Genomic DNA, 19,109 nt, shown 5'->3' with positions numbered 1-19,109 from the left:
TATATATATATATATATCAGCAAATACTAAAAAGCACAATGTGGAAAAACAATAACACTGCTTGCCTAGCCAAGTATAACAATCCAGGCAAGCAGTGTTATTGTTTTTCCACATTGTGCTTTTTAGTATTTGCTGATATAAGCCAAGTGTTTTGACTCAATGTTTTTATTGTTAGTGAACCAATGTACACATTTTATGTGACTATCATTTTAATAAATATTCAATATGCACTTATTCCTTGTCTTTTGGCGCTGTAAATATTTAAATATATCTAAAAATACCACCTAAATTATAGATAGCAGCCGTGGAACAATTTTTTTTATTTTGTATTTATATTTTCTATATTATTTTTATTATTACAATAGGCAGTATTTGTTCACCTATTTGTTTATATATATACACTTTTTTCTGATTTCTCTTTTATAATTCAAACATTTTTTCTAATTAATTTGGTGAATCATCTTATTAAACGGAATAGCTTTGAAATGAACAAAAAGCTGCTTCAGACATTTTATAGACCTATGTAGCTGGGCTGCATCCTGGCAGATTACATACAGTATCACTTGTAATGTGAAATGGTAGAAAAAAAGGTGTAATAAAATTGCTGTGTTCTGACATTATTTGTTTCATCAACTTCAGTTTCTACACCTCTTTCCTCCCTTGGTTTGTCTGTGCTTCTGTCTCCATTGTCCTGTCTTATTTCTCTTCTCTGTAGTCCTGATAGCGGTCCCATTCCCCTCTATCCTCAATTGTCTGTATTTTATTTTGTACATACTATTTGCTTACTGCCATTTTGCTTGTCTTTTCTTATCTTACTGTGGTTGTCCTCCTCTGTTCTTGCTACCTCTCTACTTTCCCTATATTATGACTGATAGATAGACAGATTGATTAATAGATAGACAGATACACAGACATGTGGGCTGCCTCATGGATACCTCTCTCTTTTCTTTTCTCTGTTCCTGTAGCTGTCTCTCTTTGCCAAGTTGTTTCTCGCCTTTTTGTCTCTCTCTTAATTTGCCCTATCGGCCTCTACCTGACAGCTAATCTTATGGAAAAAAATGTTACTGTTTGAGTAAAACTATTAATGTTTCTACTATCTAGTGTTTTCTGTGTAACATTGCTTTAACTAATCAGTCAGAAATTGGTGTCATTTCTTAAACCAATTGTACAATGAATATTTCTCAAAAATGCCAATATACTGTACTTAAAACTCTCCAGCTTGGAGTGAAATCATTTAGCAGACTTTAAAAAGGCAGAGCTCACTGAATTATCTAAGAAAAAGGGGGAAGACCAGAGAGACGATAGATGCTTCCTATAGTAAGTAATGAAGCTCTTTGGAATGCAGAATATCACAGTGGAGAGTGATGTTAACAGGAACTGAAATGTTTTCTCTACAGTTTAGTTTGCATTTGCTTCTAGCCTAGTAAAATTATTTTTATGTCAGTTAAATAAGAGTATTTTATTTTCACCTGCATACAGCTAATGAGAAATGTTAGACCTGCATGTGTGAAATGCTTAGATAACATGAGGGCTGTGAGAGAACTTCAGACAACAAACTCCCATGTCTACCCCATTCTCTAAAACTACCAGATTTATTTCACATAACAAACTATAAAGTTCAATGCAAATTGTAAAAAATACACAGAAATATACAGAGTATAATGCTACTTTGTTAAATACACAGAATCATTCAAAGCACAATAAGAATTTGTAAAATCCTAATCGCAAACACTTAAATATAATACAGTTTAAAGGGCATAGTCTAAATTAAATTAATATACAGAGCACAAAGTGTAAATGCAAAAAACTCTCACATCATGCAGCACTTTATTGTACTGGGCTTGTATCTCCTTCACAGAAAAGCAGGGAAAGGCCCGATTTTCTAAAGCTCCATGGTCTGGTCTATATAAGAAGTCTTGTCAGTACTGCAAGGACCCTCAAATCATTTTAGAAAGGCAAACTTTAGCTTGAGAGTGGTTTATCTTGCTAAGCAGGTTTCTATAGAAAGATAACAAAAGGTGCCTTTCTAAAATCTTGTAAGGGATCTTGCAGTGATGGACGCTCATATTATGTAATGTCATCTGAACAGAGCAAAGTGAGTGAGCACTACCGCTACAAATACAGACAGTACCACACCAACCAGCAACTCACCTGGTGCTTCAATTAATTGCTTGTAAACACTCAGAAAAGCTGCCTCCGCTTCCTTACTTCTTTTACTTAGTGCAACAACCTGAAAGATAGAAAAGTACAGAACAAATTATATATTTTCACTTTTGTTGAAAATGTTATTTTATTTTATTTGTAAAAGAAAATGTAATTATACAAATGGTTAGAATACATTTCTCAGAAAATGTTCTACCTCTATTAATGTTATAATTTTTTTATTTTAAAAGATTTTTATTGTTTTTCCAAAAAATAATAATAACAAATACAGTTACAATGTTACAAAATTAAACAGTGAGATCACGGTTCACTATATAATATACCTGACGTTATAGTTAGACTGGTGAGAGTCATGCGGTGGTGCAAAAATTAAATCTTCTGATTATGTTAAAAGTGAATATGCTAGCAGAGTACATATTATGGAATTAGTGGGTACCGAATGAGACAACAAAATAATGGTACATCATCAAATAACCACTCTTAAACAAGTATACTCTAAATCCAAGAACCAAGGTGTTCTATCTAACTAGTTAGCCTGCCGTTGCTGTCTATCCCTTGCTTCCATGTACATAATTCAGGGCTCCCACAGAGAGATAAATTGGTCTTTAGTGTCTAATATACAGTGGGGCAAAAATGTATTTAGTCAGCCACCAATTGTGCAAGTTCTCCCACTTAAGAAGATGAGAAAGGCCTGTAATTTTCATCATAGGTATACCTCAACTATGAGAGACAAAATGTGGAAACAAATCCAGACATTCACATTGTCTGATTTGGAAAGAATTTATTTGCATATTATGGTGGAAAATAAGTATTTGGTCACCTACAAACAAGCAAGATTTCTGGCTCTCACAAACCTGTATCTTCTTCTTTAAGAGGCTCCTCTGTCCTCCACTCATTACCTGTATTAATGGCACCTGTTTGAACTTGTTATCAGTATAAAAGACTCCTGTCCACAACCTCAAACAGTCACACTCCAAACTCCACTATGGTGAAGACCAAAGAGCTGTCGAAGGACACCAGAAACAAAATTGTAGACCTGCACCAGGCTGGGAAGACTGAATCTGCAATAAGCAAGCAGCTTGGTGTGAAAAAATCAACTGTGGGAGCAATAATTAGAAAATGGAAGACATACAAGACCACTGATAATCTCCCTCGATCTGGGGCTCCACGCAAGATCTCACCCTGTGGGGTCAAAATGATAACAAGAACAGTGAGCAAACATCCCAGAACCACACGGGGGGACCTAGTGAATGACCTGCAGAGAGCTGGGACCAACGTAACAAAGGCTACCATCAGTAACACACTACGATGCCAGGGACTAAGATCCTGCAGTGCCAGACGTGTCCCCCTACTTAAGCCAGTACATGTCCGGGCCCGTCTGAAGTATGCTAGAGAGAATTTGGATGATCCAGAAGCGGATTGGGAGAATGTCATATGGTCAGATGAAACCAAAGTAGAAATGTTTGGTAGAAACACAACTCGTCGTGTTTGGAGGAGAGAGAATGCTGAGTTGCAACCAAAGAACACCATACCTACTGTGAATCATGGGGGTGGCAACATCATGCTTTGGGTCTGTTTCTCTGCATGTACATGAAAGAATGAATGGGGCCATGTATTGTGAGATTTTGAGTGCAAACCTCCATCCATCAGCAAGGGCATTGAAGATGAAACGTGGCTGGGTCTTTCAGCATGACAATGATCCCAAACACTAGGGATGCACCGATACCGATACTAGCATCGGTATCGGTGCCGATACTGTGCATTTCAACTTGTACTTGTACTTGTTTAAATTCCTCCGATACTTCAGCCGATACTTTGGAGCCGCTGTTAGGGAAGGAGGAAGGACCTGAGGTGAGGGAGCACTTTGGAGCCGCGCTGTTAGAGAAGGAGGTTAGGGAAGGAGGAGGGACCTGAGGTGAGGGAGCTTCTGCCGTGCTAAGTCAAATCAGAGAGCGGCATGTAGTGTAGTGGTAGAGGGGGCAAAGCCAATGAGTGCAGAGAGCTAACGCCTAATGCCTAACACCTAACAAAACATAGGCTCGACGGTGGACAAGGACATTACAGACTTGCTTCCAGGTTAGTGGATGTTTGGATCTAAGGAGCCGTTAACCGTCAGCTGCAACATAGCTCAACAGCTTTTAGAGCTTTCAGCCAGGTTAGTTTTTTGTTGTTGTCCGTTATACCCTCTAAAAGCATCTGCAATTCTGCACTCATAGCTCATAGCTAATACAACAGACAGCCGTCTCACAATATGTTACGGACCAGTTATATCATATGTAATATAAACTAGTACTACTCGCAATCTGTTATATATATATATATATATATATATATATATATATATATATATATATATATATAAAGTAGAAAAAAAGTTGCAAAAAAAGTTGCTAGCAGCGGTCTTAAAAGCAATAAGTCTTTATTGAAACATCAAAGGTAAAAAACACTCCAGGAGAGCCACAAATGTGCACACAACATTAGTCCGCTAACATGTTTCGGCCAAGGGCCGAAACATGTTAGCGGACTAATGTTGTGTGCACATTTGTGGCTCTCCTGGAGTGTTTTTTACCTTTGATGTTTCAATAAAGACTTATTGCTTTTAAGACCGCTGCTAGCAACTTTTTTTTTTTTTTTTTTTTTTTTCTACTTTATTCTAATTATTCCGGGCAGCAGCAGCTGGTCTGGGACTTACAGCTCCAAAGCCGGTCTATGGGAACTCTGTTTTCTACATTAAAAGGATCAGCGCATGGATTCACCGCGCTGCAGCACGTACGTCACGCCCCCTCCTGCATAGTAGGACGCCTTTTCGAAGACACGCGGAGGAGACTATTGAGTGCAGATACAGTGAATTCCGGAGGTCTTTAATCAAAAACAGAGACTGAGTCATTTGGGGTCAGCGGTATAGAGGAGTGGTGAGTAAAGGCGTTCTCGCCACCTGGATTATAAGTCCTGGTCTTCTCTCTTTATGTTAGAGATTTGAAGGTACCACTCACTCTGCATGTAACCGCTTGTTGTGCTCCTAAGCCTCCGGTTTTCTGAAGTACACTCTGTCTCTGATACATTCATTTACATCACAGGCGTATATAGGGGGTTTGTCAAGCTGTTTTCCAGTAGCTCTGAGCATGTTAAACATAATACATATTTCTTACGGCTCATTGCTCTGAACGGAGTATACACATTCACCGGACTTTGTTTATGTCGACAAGACAACTAATTACTTAAAGGGACGGCAACAGTGACTTTTACTTTTGATTTATATATATATATATATATAAAACAGATTGCGAGTAGTACTAGTTTATATTACATATGATATAACTGGTCCATAACATATTGTGAGACGGATGTTTAAACTAGACAATTTCTGTGCTCACTCCGCCTCTTCCCCCCGCGCTACAGTACACTTTACAGCTCCAGGCAGCAGATGTTTCATGTACACAGCGTGAATGCCCAGGCCACTTGTAGGCTGTTCAGGAGCGGGTAAGAGACGCATTAGGTGTTAACAGCGGTGCAGTGTTTTTTTATTATTACTGGCACTTTAAGGTTTCTCTCTAGTAACTCCTTGCATACGTACTGGAGATTGTATTGTCCCTCCCTAGTGGGGTTTCTAATTCTATGAGCAGTGCACTATGAGTAAATTGGGGAGAGATTGAGCAGTCAGGATCTGTTGATTAGAATGTTTTTTTCTACTGAGGGGAATCCAATAGAGATACTTATTAATGCAAATAAATAAGACTCTTATGTGCAAATTGAACATTGTGTTTCCACTGGCTCAACTCTGCAATTCCTGTTTGGTTTTTGTCAAAAACCAAACAGGAATTGCAGAGTTGAGCCAGTGGAAACAGAATGTTCAATTTGCACATAAGAGTCTTATTTATTTGCATTAATAAGTATCTCTATTGTTCTTCATATATATAAATTAATTGTTTGAGGTCATTAGCCCTCAAATACTTAAGGATCCCCTGCCCCAACTCCTCAACCTCAGGCTGCAGGTCCTAGTAATCAGGATACTGCAGTATGCCCTCTGCTTCACCCATTCATTCTCAGTTGATGAGCCCTAATTTGCAGAACAATATTCTATGCTCATCTGCCCCAATACCTCAGGATGGCATGACTTAATTGCCTCCAAATGTCACTACCCAACTGCAATCTGCAATGTTGATGTGCTGACTGACTCCTGTGGCTTTGAGTAAATTGAGTCAGAGCCAGCAAGAATAGTGCCAGGCCAGCCAAGGTGTTAAAAAAGAGGTATGTCTCTCAAAAGGACACTCAAAGGACAGTTCTTTTAAATATTTTTAATATATCACCCCCACCCAAACAATTAATTTATATATATATATATATATATATATATATATATATATATATATATATATATATATATATATATCTTAATATATATAAATTTATATATTTATTATCTTAATACAATTAAATATATATTTATCTTAAAATTTTATATATATACGTAACATAATTATATTATAATATATCCTTTGTTGAAAAACATGTTTATGTTCACTACTAGCAGGTAGCAGCAATGCACTACTGGGAGTTAGCTGAGTGATGATTGGTGGCTGTCACTGGCTCATTTAACTTGTTGAGCTAGCCCCCCAGTAGTGCATTGCTGTTCCTTCAACAAAGGATACCAAACAAATGAAGCACATTTTGTAATAGTCTAGTCTATAGAAAATTAGAAATAAATTGTGAAGTTGTTTAAAATTGCATGCTCTATTTGAACTTTGAAAGATACATGTTTCAAGTCCCTATAACACATAAGTTATATTTGCTTAAATGAGACTCTGGAGAAATATGTTGTTAATAATAATTTATTAATTTATGTAATATATTAATAAATAATATAACAGTAATAAAAAAATTGCACACATTCCTTGTAAAAGTCAATGACTGATGCTAATGAAACATAGCAAAATATACTATGTTTGATTAGCATAAATCAATTGCTAATACAAGGAAGAATGTGTGATTGTTTTTTTATATTAATAAATTATTTATTTATATAAAAAGTACAACATATTTCTCATGTATCTTTGCAGTGACAATGAATTTTCCCATTCCTTAAGGGACACTTTAATGATTCAGATAGGGCATGTCATTTTTAAACAATTTTCCGTACCACTGCTTGAAGAAGGTGTCTTCCAGAAACTGGCAGTAGGACTGGGAGTTGAGCTTGACTCCATCCTCAACCCGAAAAGGCCCCACAAGCTCATCTTTGATGATACCAGCCCAAACCAGTACTCCACCTCCACCTTGCTGGCGTCTGAGTCGGACTGGAGCTCTCTGCCCTTTACCAATCCAGCCACGGGCCCATCCATCTGGCCCATCAAGACTCACTCTCATTTCATCAGTCCATAAAACCTTAGAAAAATCAGTCTTGAGATATTTCTTGGCCCAGTCTTGATGTTTCAGCTTGTGTGTCTTGTTCAGTGGTTGTCGTCTTTCAGCCTTTCTTACCTTGGCCATGTCTCTGAGTATTGCACACCTTGTGCTTTTGGGCACTCCAGTGATGTTGCAGCTCTGAAATATGGCCAAACTGGTGGCAAGTGGCATCTTGGCAGCTGCACGCTTGACTTTTCTCAGTTCATGGGCAGTTATTTTGCGCCTTGGTTTTTCCACACGCTTCTTGCAACCCTGTTGACTATTTTGAATGAAACGCTTGATTGTTCGATGATCACGCTTCAGAAGCTTTGCAATTTTAAGAGTGCTGCATCCCTCTGCAAGATATCTCACTATTTTTTACTTTTCTGAGCCTGTCAAGTCCTTCTTTTGACCCATTTTGCCAAAGGAAAGGAAGTTACCTAATAATTATGCACACCTGATATAGGGTGTTGATATCATTAGACCACACCCCTTCTCATTACAGAGATGCACATCACCTAATATGCTTAATTGGTAGTAGGCTTTCGAGCCTATACAGCTTGGAGTAAGACAACATGCATAAAGAGGATGATGTGGTCAAAATACTCATTTGCCTAATAATTCTGCACTCCCTGTATAGGCCTATAGGCTGCAGAGGCAATTGAAAAATGCAAAGTTGTTTCTCATTTTATTTAGTCAATCTGCCAATTTCGTTGGTAAATGGTTGTAAAAGCTTATCTGTGATATCCTTTGTTCAGAAATAGCAGACATATATGGCTTTGCCATTGCTTTTTGGTAATTAGAAGATCGCTAATTGCAGCTGCGCACCACACGTTTATTATTCCAAGCAGCAGAAGGGGTTATTCAGGTAGCTTGTTGTAAGGTTCATTATTTTAGCTTTCGTGTAGAGATTACCCGTTTCAAACAGCTGTCTTCCACCCCCCACCCCCCAAAGGTCAACCCCATCTTAAGTACTGCAAAGTACACACACACACACATCAGAGTCACACACACATTAAATATATATTGCTGGTGCAATATAAAACTCCAAACACAGATTTCTTGAAACAATACTTTCCCAAACACAAATGCTGTAAAAAACACATTTACACTTGTGCGATACGTTTTTTCATTTTCGGGTTTGTTTTTTCCATAAGGTGGAGCAAATTATTTATCCGACGCGTTCGTTTCGGTTCACAGAAACACCAGCAGAATGTCAGTGGTGTGGAAGTATTTTAAAATTAATGAGGAAAACCCACGGATGGCAGACTGCAAACTTTGTTCTTCAAAACTATCAAGAGGTGGTGCAAAAGTCAGTTCTTATAATACCAGTAATCTGATAAAGCACTTGAAATTAAAACATAAAAGTGAGCATGGAGAATTTGCCACTCTTGCTAGCAGTAGCACTCATCAGCCAACTCTGCAGCAAACTTTGGCAAGAAGAGAAAAGCTGTCAAGAGACAACCCGAGAGCTGTAAAAATAACCGAGGCCCTCACCCAATTGATTATTCTGGATGATCAACCCCTTTCAATTGTGGATAACATGGGTTTTTGTCGATTTCTCAATGTTTTGGAGCCGAAGTATGACATTCCCAGTCGCCACTATATCACAGACGTCATCTTACCGCAGATACACAACACGGTTAAAAAGCATATTACCATCATGTTGCAGGAGAAGATAAAGGCGATTAGCTTCACCACTGACATCTGGAGCAGTAGTGCGAGTCCACTGTCTCTCATCAGCCTAACAGCGCAGTGGATAGATGACGAATTCTCTCTTCGACAGGTCATGCTCCACGCAAAGAAATTTGATGGCTCTCACACTGGCCAAGCAATAGCAAGTATACTTGAGGAAATGCTTCAGACTTTTGCTATTCCCAAAGGTTCTGTTCATGTTGTGGTCCGGGACAATGCCAAAAACATGATAAAAGGCATGGAAGATGCAGGACTTCCCAGTATTTCATGTGTGGCACATACACTACAGCTGGCTGTCTCAGAAGGGCTGTTATCACAGCGCAGCATTGCGGATGCTGTGGGAGTCGGGCGCAGAATAGTTGGCCACTTCAAACATTCTAACCTGGCATACTCTCGGCTGCAGGACATCCAGATACAGCTTGGTCAACCAATTAAAAGACTCCAACAAGATGTGCAAACTCGTTGGAACAGCACATTTTACATGCTGCAGTCTCTGATTGAGCAGAAACGGGCCCTTGGAGTGTATGTTTCTGAACATGAGCTCCCTGCCACTATTACTGCAAACCAGTGGAATCTGATGGAGAAGATGCTCAATATCTTGGGTCCTTTTGAAGAGCTGACTCGTCAAGTGAGTTGTTCAGATGCATTTGCCTCTGATGTAATTCCTGCAGTCACTGTGCTACAGAGAGTTTTATCAAAAGTGGATGAGGACCATGGAATTAAAACAATGAAGAGCACTTTGCTTGCTGCTTTGCAGAAGCGCTTCTCTGATACAGAGCAAAACCCACTTTACTGTATTGCAACTTTACTCGATCCAAGGTAATTATTATTTAATTTTTAAATTAAAAATGTAACAGACTAGAGTAATTTTTTTTAGTTCTTTGATTCCTTTTTTGGGGTAATTACTGCGCAGACTGTTTTTTTTCTTAATTCACTGAAAGAATAGTATGCTGCCTAGTGCTTATATATATCAATCGTCATCCATTCTTCATTGTTGTTTATTTTGTTCTTTCTAGGTATAAAGATCGATTTTTCACTAATGCACACACTTCCAGGCAGGCAAAAGAAATGTTCATACTGGGACAGCAAAACATTTCAGAAGAGATAGAGGAGCATGAAGAACCAGCTGCCAAGAGGCCTCACCATGACCAGCCAGGTACCAGTCTGGACAGCGTCTTTGCAGAAATTGCTGGTGAATGTCCATCTCCATCTGAGAACAGTGCTAAAAAAGCTGCTACTATACAACTGGAAGCTTACCTGGGGGAGATCACTGTACCTCGCTCAGACAAACCCCTGAGTTACTGGGCAGTTAATAAACTGCGATTTCCTGCTCTGGCTAAAATGGCCCAAAAATATCTCTCTGCCCCATGCAGTAGTGTGGAAAGCGAAAGACTGTTCAGTTTGGCGTCAAACGTCCTTACAGATAGCAGGAACAGACTTACTGCTGAACATGCAGAGATGCTTCTGTTCCTTAAAAAGAACTTGCCACTAACATTTAAAAAATAATTATTCTATTTGCTAGATTGCCTGATAATGTTATACTGCTACTAGTGCTAGTTCTCATCTTGCACAATTAGGTTATTACACTTACCAGTCAAATGTAATCTAGCCCATAATGTTGTTTGTTAAACTGTGCACTGTTATATTTAATAATTTTATAGTTATACTGTATTGCACTTTTGGTTGGTTGTGATATTTTACATTTGTTATTTAATATTTATTTTATTGTTGCTTGTTATATTTTTTAATATTTTATTTAACATGTTCTGTGAAATTTATTTGAGTTGTTACAACTTTGTGACAACAAGCCAATAAAACTGCCTTGTTTTATATTGTATTTTGAGTTACAGTTCTTCATACTTATAAAGAAGCTATCATAAAACATTAGTTAGTCTGACTCGGCTGTAATGTGCTTGGGAAACTGTCACCTGACAATAGAAAAGTATCGGTACTTGGTATCGGTGAGTACTTAAAAAAAGTACTTGTACTCGGTCCTAAAAAATGGTATCGGTGCAACCCTACCAAACACACTGCCCGGGAAAAGAAGGAGTGGCTTCATAAGAAGCATTTCAAGGTCCTGGAGTGGCCTAGCCAGTCTCTAGATCTCAACCCCATAAAAAACCTTTGGAGGGGTATCTAACAACAAATTAAAGACCCGCACACAACTCGCAGAAACGGTGGGCGGAGCTTTCTCGGGATGGCTCAAATATGCACAGCTCACACACCTACTGAATATCTCACCCCATAGGGACAGCTTACTTAGAAACCTAACACAATATGAAAGGCTTTGCCTGACCGGTATTACACCCCGCGGCTCCTTGTCAATGTCCAAAAAAATGCTCGACGCGGCACTTACACCGAAACTCCCTTCGTGTAGATTGCACTGGCAGAGAGAACTAGGCACAGAATTTTCTGAGGAGCAATGGCAGGTTATCCTACACCACACAGCTAAGTCTTCTACATTGCCCAGGTCCCTGGAGCTTAACCACAAAGTCCTTTTCCGCTGGTACCTCACACCAGAGAGAATAAGGCAAATCTATCGGGGCGCGGGGGTGACCTGCTGGAGAGGATGTGGATCCGTTGGATCGATGTCCCATATCTGGTGGCAATGCGCCTCTATATCCCCATTCTGGAGGAGAGTAGAGATGGCCCTTAGGGAACTACTAGGGGCATCATTTAATTTATCACCTTCCCTTGCCCTTTTAAATCTAAAACCGGAAAAAATATGCAAATATAAATGGAAATTAACACAAATCAGTTTAAATAGCGCCAGGGCCCTGGTGGCTCGACACTGGAGATCTGCACGCATCCCTGAGATACAGGAATGGATCTCCCTCACCTCAGAATTCTTAGCTGCGGAGGAGTACTCCTATTATCGGACCGGCAACTTAACTTTTTTCCACAATGTCCAGTTTTACTGGGACTGCCTTTCCAAAACCCTCCAGTCACCGGAGGTCTCCGTTATTTCGGACATGCCGTAACTTATTAGGGCGCCCCGGCCGGGCATCCCCTCCCCTCTCCTCCCCCCCCCGCCCTTTTCTTCCCCCACTTCCCATCTTTGCACAACAGGCTATGATTCATTAGGGGATGTAGATGTAGTTATTTGCATGCATGGTATAGACAGTTAAATGCAGTATGTTATGTATATTTGCACCGGAGAGAAAGGACTTCAGCTTTACAACATTTATTGATATCAGCCTTTTCCGGGACTTTGCATACATGAACAGAGACAAGGCAGAGGAGACCTTTCCACGATGTATCTCTCCTTGGGCCACCAGTACAAACCCCTATTCTCAAAATTGACCCTCAAACACGTGTGAACTATTGTGAATGTGGCCACCCTTTTGAACTATTATGCATCTCTTGGATTGTAACAATTCATTGTAGTCTCTGAGTCTTACATAGATTAACATGCTGTAATGCTTTTGTTTTTCAATAAAAGTTTTCAAAAAAAAAAAAAAAAACCTTTGGAGGGAGTTGAAAGTTCGTGTTGCCCCGCGACAGCCCCAAAACATCACTGCTCTAGAGGAGATCTGCATGCAGGTATGGGCCAACATACCAGAAACAGTGTGTGACAACCTTGTGAAGACTTACAGAAAACGTTTGACCTCTGTCATTGCCAACAAAGGATATATAACAAAGTATTGAGATGAACTTTTGATATTGACCAAATACTTATTTTCCACTATAATTTGCAAATAAATTCTTTCCAAATCAGACAATGTGATTGTCTTGATTTGTTTCCACATTTTGTCTCTCATAGTTGAGGTATACCTATGATGAAAATTACAGGCCTCTCTCATCTTCTTAAGTGGGAGAACTTGCACAATTGGTGGCTGACAAAATACTTTTTTGCCCCACTGTATCCGCTGCAGTTGCTACTAAGTTGAAAATAATAATTGATTTTCTTGCGGATTAGCTGAAAAGCAGGAACCACCGATTTCCAAAATTGGGCAATAGTCAACTTAACTTTAGTGCAGATAAGAAATATAAATTTATTTGTTTTTGTGTGGAACCCAGGTACTGGGTCATGAAGAAGTGCCTGAGCCGGGGTCAGAGTGAGATTTGACTCAAAAATTTCACTTAGTAATGAGAATGTTTGTGCCCAAATATTAGATACGTGTTGGCAGTGCCACCACATGTGTGAGTAAGTTCCTCTCTCCGCGCATCCTCTCATACAATTCCTCTTATTTGGATCATTAGTGTCCACCTTCATATAAATCTCTTTTAAGTGAGCACATATTGAGATGGAGGGTCCCTTGTTTAATATTTTGTACCATTTCTCAGGCGACCAAGAGAAATTGAAATCACTTTCCCATTTTCACATAAAAGGGAGCTTGGTCGCCTCAGATGGAACATTAAAAATGTAGTAAAGTTTTGAAATAATACCTCAGGCCCAACTCTGGTTTAAGCATAGTTGTTCTAGGTATGTGTCAGGGCCTTTAATATTTCTGCCCACCACCTCCAGCACCCTTTCCCTAAGTTGTAAGTAATAGTACCAGCTTGGTTTATCTATCTTATTCAGTCCAGCATATGTGTTAAAGTCCATGAATTTCTGATTCTGTAATGTGTCAGCAATGCAATATAACCCCCTAATTTGCCCATTTACCATGAAGGGCTATGTCAAATTTAGTGGAAAAAGTCACTAGGGGTGTCGCTCTGGATTTTCCTGATAGTAAGCTAAAATTTGTGTTTAAGGAGTTCCATAAGGAGACCGAGTGAAAAACTGAGAATATTTTCCATATTCCGAACGGAGCTTGAGGGCCCGTGTTTCTGGAGAGTCGATCAGGTTGATTGACACCTCCCTGGTGTCGGCCCATTGGCCACTAGAGTCTGCAGGGGGCGGAGTTGCACCAGCAGCTCTTGTGAGCTGCTGGTGCAATGCTGAATATGGAGAGCGTATTGCTCTCCACATTCAGCGATGTCTGTCAGACCTGATCCGCACTGTCGGATCAGGACCAACAGACATTTTATAATTTGGCCCCTATGGGTCTATCAACCTTGTCGGACCAAAGTAATCTATCTACTGGATAAACTTGTGTCATATCAGATTCTAGTTGGACCCACTGGATTTTATCTGATCTATTATGCCATAGAGTCGTTTGGGCCAGCCTTGCTGCATAATAGTAAGCTAACAAGTCCAGGAGTCCCATGCCACCCCCCTTTTGCTGCTACATAAAGTGCGTCTATTAGCCCTAGGTTTCTTCCCTTGCTAAATGAATGAGATGATATCTTTTTGAAGTCCCTTCAGAGTGGTCACGTTTACTGAAACCGGTAGGGAGCGGAACAAATATAATAGTTTCGGGAGTATAGACATTTTAACTGCGATTATTCTACCATAGAGTTATATATTCTGTTTCTCCCATCTCTCAATCAATCCTTTTATCTGTGAGAATAAAGGTCTGTAATTAACATGATATAATGAGTCAAGGTCATCTAAGAGAAGGATTCCCAGGTAACGTAATCCTCTATCCACCCATGCAAAATTAAAATTGATCCCAATTAATTTCTTGGTATGCTGTGGTAAATTCATACTGATAGCTTCACATTTGTCTTTATTAATTTTGTAGCCTGAAATTAAGGCAAATTTTTCTATGGTAGAATAGATTAGAGGCTTGCTAATGGACAAAATTATATCATCCGCAAACAGGCTAATTTTATATTCATGGGAATTCACATTTATCCCCGCAATATCCTTATTCAGGCGAATATGGGCTGCCAAGGGTTCAATGCATAGCGCAAAGAGTAGCGGGAAGAGCGGGCAATCTTGCTGAGTCCCGTTTAAGATGTTAATGGGCTTAGATTTATACCCAGCTATCTTGACAAAGGCAGTCGGCTGAGAATAGATAGATGAGATTGCCGCTTTAAAATTACCTGAAATACCCATTGTCTCCAATGCTAAATCAAGGTAATCCCAATATATCCGGTCAAATGCCTTCTCTGCATCCAGAGAAAGAAACAGAGAAGGCACTTTATTAACTGACAAATAATACAATAAATCAATCACCTTACGCACATTGTCTGGAGCTTCCCTATTAAGTATAAATCCTACCTGGTCAGGGTGGATAAGTGTTATAATTTTTTAAATGCATTTATATATAACAGCTTTATATTGTGGATTCTATTATTGTGATCTCTATAATCTTTTGCCTTGATATTCACTGTATATGAAAGATATAAACACAAAAACAACAACTGGCCCATGTAGTCTGGCTATTTTAAGTGGAACAGTGGAGAGGCGCTTGTGGCCAATTGATCCGCATGATGTTCTACTACAGAGTGGTTCCCTTCTCTAGAGGAAACTTGACGGGGTGAGTGCGGTACTCATACATTGAATTGCAGTGAAATGCTGCCTATTAAGAGTGCATTGGATCTTTGTGTTTACTTATTTTCTGGACTAGTTCCAGTAAATATAGGATATTCCTTACTGCTTGTACCTTTGTGACTACTGTCATTCAAGCAAGTCTTGCATATCAGTGGCTCTGTATATGTGAAGAACAGGGACAGTAACCACATTAAGATTGTTATATACAATGTTTAATTATACATAGTAAAAAAAACAAAAAACTTTTGTCCAAAAAACTAAAGTATTCCCTTACAATAATATATAACAATGCAGAGGAGATGCACTGTGGAAGCGTTAATTTTTATTATAAACTCCCCTGGCTGCCCACAAAGCCAGAGTATTTTTTCTAATTCTTTCATCATGGCCTCTACAGCAGAGCAAACGTCCGTCTTTAGCGCTCATTCCCCCGTGTCCTGCGCATACGCAATAGTTACAGCTGGCTGCTATATACACAGTGACTCTCAATGCTTCATGCATTGAAATTCCCTGATTGAGAGTGCAAAGTGAGTCACCCCTTAGAGCCAAATGAGCAACACTAATACCTTATTAAAAAAGGATAACTTTAAAAGCTATCACAAATGTCCTCCAAGTCTACGCAATACAAATTTACCTAAGCTATAAGTTTGCAGATGCAGCAATTTTAAATAATTTAAAGGGACACAACTCAATTTTTTTCTTTCATGATTTAGATAGAGCATGCAATTTTAAGCAACTTTCTAATTTACTCCTATTATCAAATTTAATTTATTCTCTTTGTATCTTTATTTCTCTTGTTAAGTGTATCCAGTCCACGGATCATCCATTACTTATGGGACACTAACTCCTCCCCAACAGGAAGTGCAAGAGGATTCACCCAGCAGAGCTGCCACATAGCTCCTCCCCCAACTGCCATTACCAGTCATTCTCTTGCACCCAACGAATAGATAGGATGTGTGAGAGGACTGTGGTGATTATACTTAGTTTCATACCTTCAATCAAAAGTTTGTTATTTTATAATAGCACCGGAGTGTGTTATTCCTTCTCTGGTAGAATTTGAAGAAGAATCTACCTGAGTTTTTCTATGATTTTAGCCGGAGTAGTTAAGATCATATTGCTGTTTCTCGGCCATCTGAGGAGAGGTAAACTTCAGATCAGGGGACAGCGGGCAGATTAATCTGCAAAGAGGTATGTAGCAGCTTATTATTTTCTGACAATGGAATTGATGAGAAAATTCTGCCATACCGATATAATGTAAACTCAGCCTTAAATGCAGTAGCAGCAACTGGTATCAGGCTGTCATGTATGTATATTTTACACTTCAGTATTCTGGGGAATGGCACTTCACTGGAATTATACTGTATGCATAAAACTTTAGCCTAATTTGCAGGGACTAGCAACAGGCTTTTTAATAACACTCAATTTATTAATGTTAAACGTTTTTTGCTGGCATGTAAAATCGTTTAATTTTCTGAGGTACTGGGTGAAAAAATGTTTTGGGCACTATTTTTTTCCACTTGGCAGTCGTTTTATTTAATTTATGACAGTTTACTGATCTCTCTCACTGTTATGTGTGAGGGGGAGGGACCTTTTTTGGTGCTTTTGCTACGCATGAAAAAATTCAGTCAGAAGTTTATTGTCTTCCCTGCATGATCCGGTTCATCTCTACAGAACTCAGGGGTCTTCAAAACTTGTTTTGAGGGAGGTAATCACTCACAGCAGAGCTGTGAGATTGTAGTTGACTGTGATAAAAAAAAAAAAAACGTTTATTTCTGTATTTTTTTTTATTTATTTTTTCTGCTATCAGGGTTAGTTATCCTTTGCTAATGGGAGCAATCCTTTGCTAAAATTGTGTTTTTTACAAAGATTTGATGCTATAACTTTTCAGTTTATTAATTTTCAACTGTCATAACTTTTTCTGTGCTTCTTATAGGCACAGTACGTTTTCATATTATAGTAAATTACTTGAAAAGTATTTCCAAGTTGCTAGTTTATTTGCTAGTGTGTTAAACATGTCTGATTCAGAGGAAGATATCTGTGCTATATGTGCTAAAGCCAAAGTGGAGCCCAATAGAAATTTATGTACTAACTGTATTGATGCTACTTTAAATAAAAGTCAATCTGTACAAATTGAACATATTTCACCAAACAACGAGGGGAGAGTTATGCCGACTAACTCGCCTCACGTGTCAGTACCTGCATCTCCCGCTCGGGAGGTGCGTGATATTGTAGCGCCGAGCACATCTGGGCGGCCATTACAAATCACATTACAGGATATGGCTACTGTTATGACTGAAGTTTTGGCTAAATTACCAGAACTAAGAGGTAAGCGTGATCACTCTGGGGTGAGAACAGAGTGCGCTGATAATATTAGGGCAATGTCAGACACTGCGTCACAATTTGCAGAACATGAGGACGGAGAGCTTCATTCTGCGGGTGACGGTTCTGATCCAAACAAACTGGATTCAGATATTTCAAATTTTAAATTTAAGCTGGAAAACCTCCGTGTATTACTAGGGGAGGTGTTAGCGGCTCTGAATGATTGTAACACAGTTGCAATACCAGAGAAAATGTGTAGGTTGGATAAATATTTTGCGGTACCGGCGAGTACTGACGTTTTTCCTATACCTAAGAGACTTACTGAAATTGTTACTAAGGAGTGGGATAGACCCGGTGTGCCGTTCTCACCCCCTCCGATATTTAGAAAGATGTTTCCAATAGACGCCACCACACGGGACTTATGGCAAACGGTCCCTAAGGTGGAGGGAGCAGTTTCTACTTTAGCTAAGCGTACCACTATCCCGGTGGAGGATAGCTGTGCCTTTTCAGATCCAATGGATAAAAAGTTAGAGGGTTACCTTAAGAAAATGTTTGTTCAACAAGGTTTTATATTGCAACCTCTTGCATGCATTGCGCCTGTCACGGCTGCAGCAGCATTTTGGTTTGAGTCTCTGGAAGAGACACTTGAATCAGCTCCATTAGATGAGATTACACACAAGCTTAAAGCCCTTAAGTTAGCTAACTCATTTATTTCAGATGCCGTAGTACATTTAACTAAACTTACGGCTAAGAATTCCGGATTCGCCATTCAGGCACGCAGAGCACTGTGGCTAAAATCCTGGTCAGCTGACGTTACTTCTAAATCTAAATTGCTTAATATACCTTTCAAAGGGCAGACCTTATTCGGGCCCGGGTTGAAAGAAATTATCGCTGACATTACAGGAGGTAAAGGCCATGCCCTGCCTCAAGACAGAGCCAAACCTAAGGCTAGACAGTCTAATTTTCGTTCCTTTCGTAATTTCAAAGCAGGAGCAGCATCAACTTCCTCTGCACCAAAACAGGAAGGAGCTGTTGCTCGCTACAGACAAGGCTGGAGACCTAACCAGTCCTGGAACAAGGGCAAGCAGGCCAGGAAACCTGCTGCTGCCCCTAAGACAGCATGAATCGAGGGCCCCCGATCCGGGAACGGATCTAGTGGGGGGCAGACTTTCTCTCTTCGCCCAGGCTTGGGCAAGAGATGTCCAGGATCCCTGGGCGTTAGAGATCATAT

At 39.5% G+C, this 19,109-nt stretch overlaps 1 protein-coding gene across 1 annotated transcript in view; it reads right to left on the bottom strand.

Moving 5' to 3' along the window:
- Nucleotides 1-19,109, bottom strand: part of LOC128646946 (homeobox protein cut-like 2) — a gene marked incomplete at its 5' end in the record, with an annotated part of 296,875 nt that overhangs the window by 130,766 nt on the left and 147,000 nt on the right. Inside the window, one exon of the mRNA XM_053699756.1 lies at nt 2,152-2,230. Within this exon, the coding sequence (XP_053555731.1) occupies nt 2,152-2,230 (79 nt within the window). The remainder of the gene's footprint in view (nt 1-2,151; nt 2,231-19,109) is intronic.

Source organism: Bombina bombina, chromosome 2, assembly GCF_027579735.1.
Source record: "Bombina bombina isolate aBomBom1 chromosome 2, aBomBom1.pri, whole genome shotgun sequence".
In the NCBI taxonomy this organism is placed as follows: Eukaryota; Metazoa; Chordata; class Amphibia; order Anura; family Bombinatoridae; genus Bombina; species Bombina bombina.
This window is presented reverse-complemented; position numbering and strand designations above follow the sequence as displayed.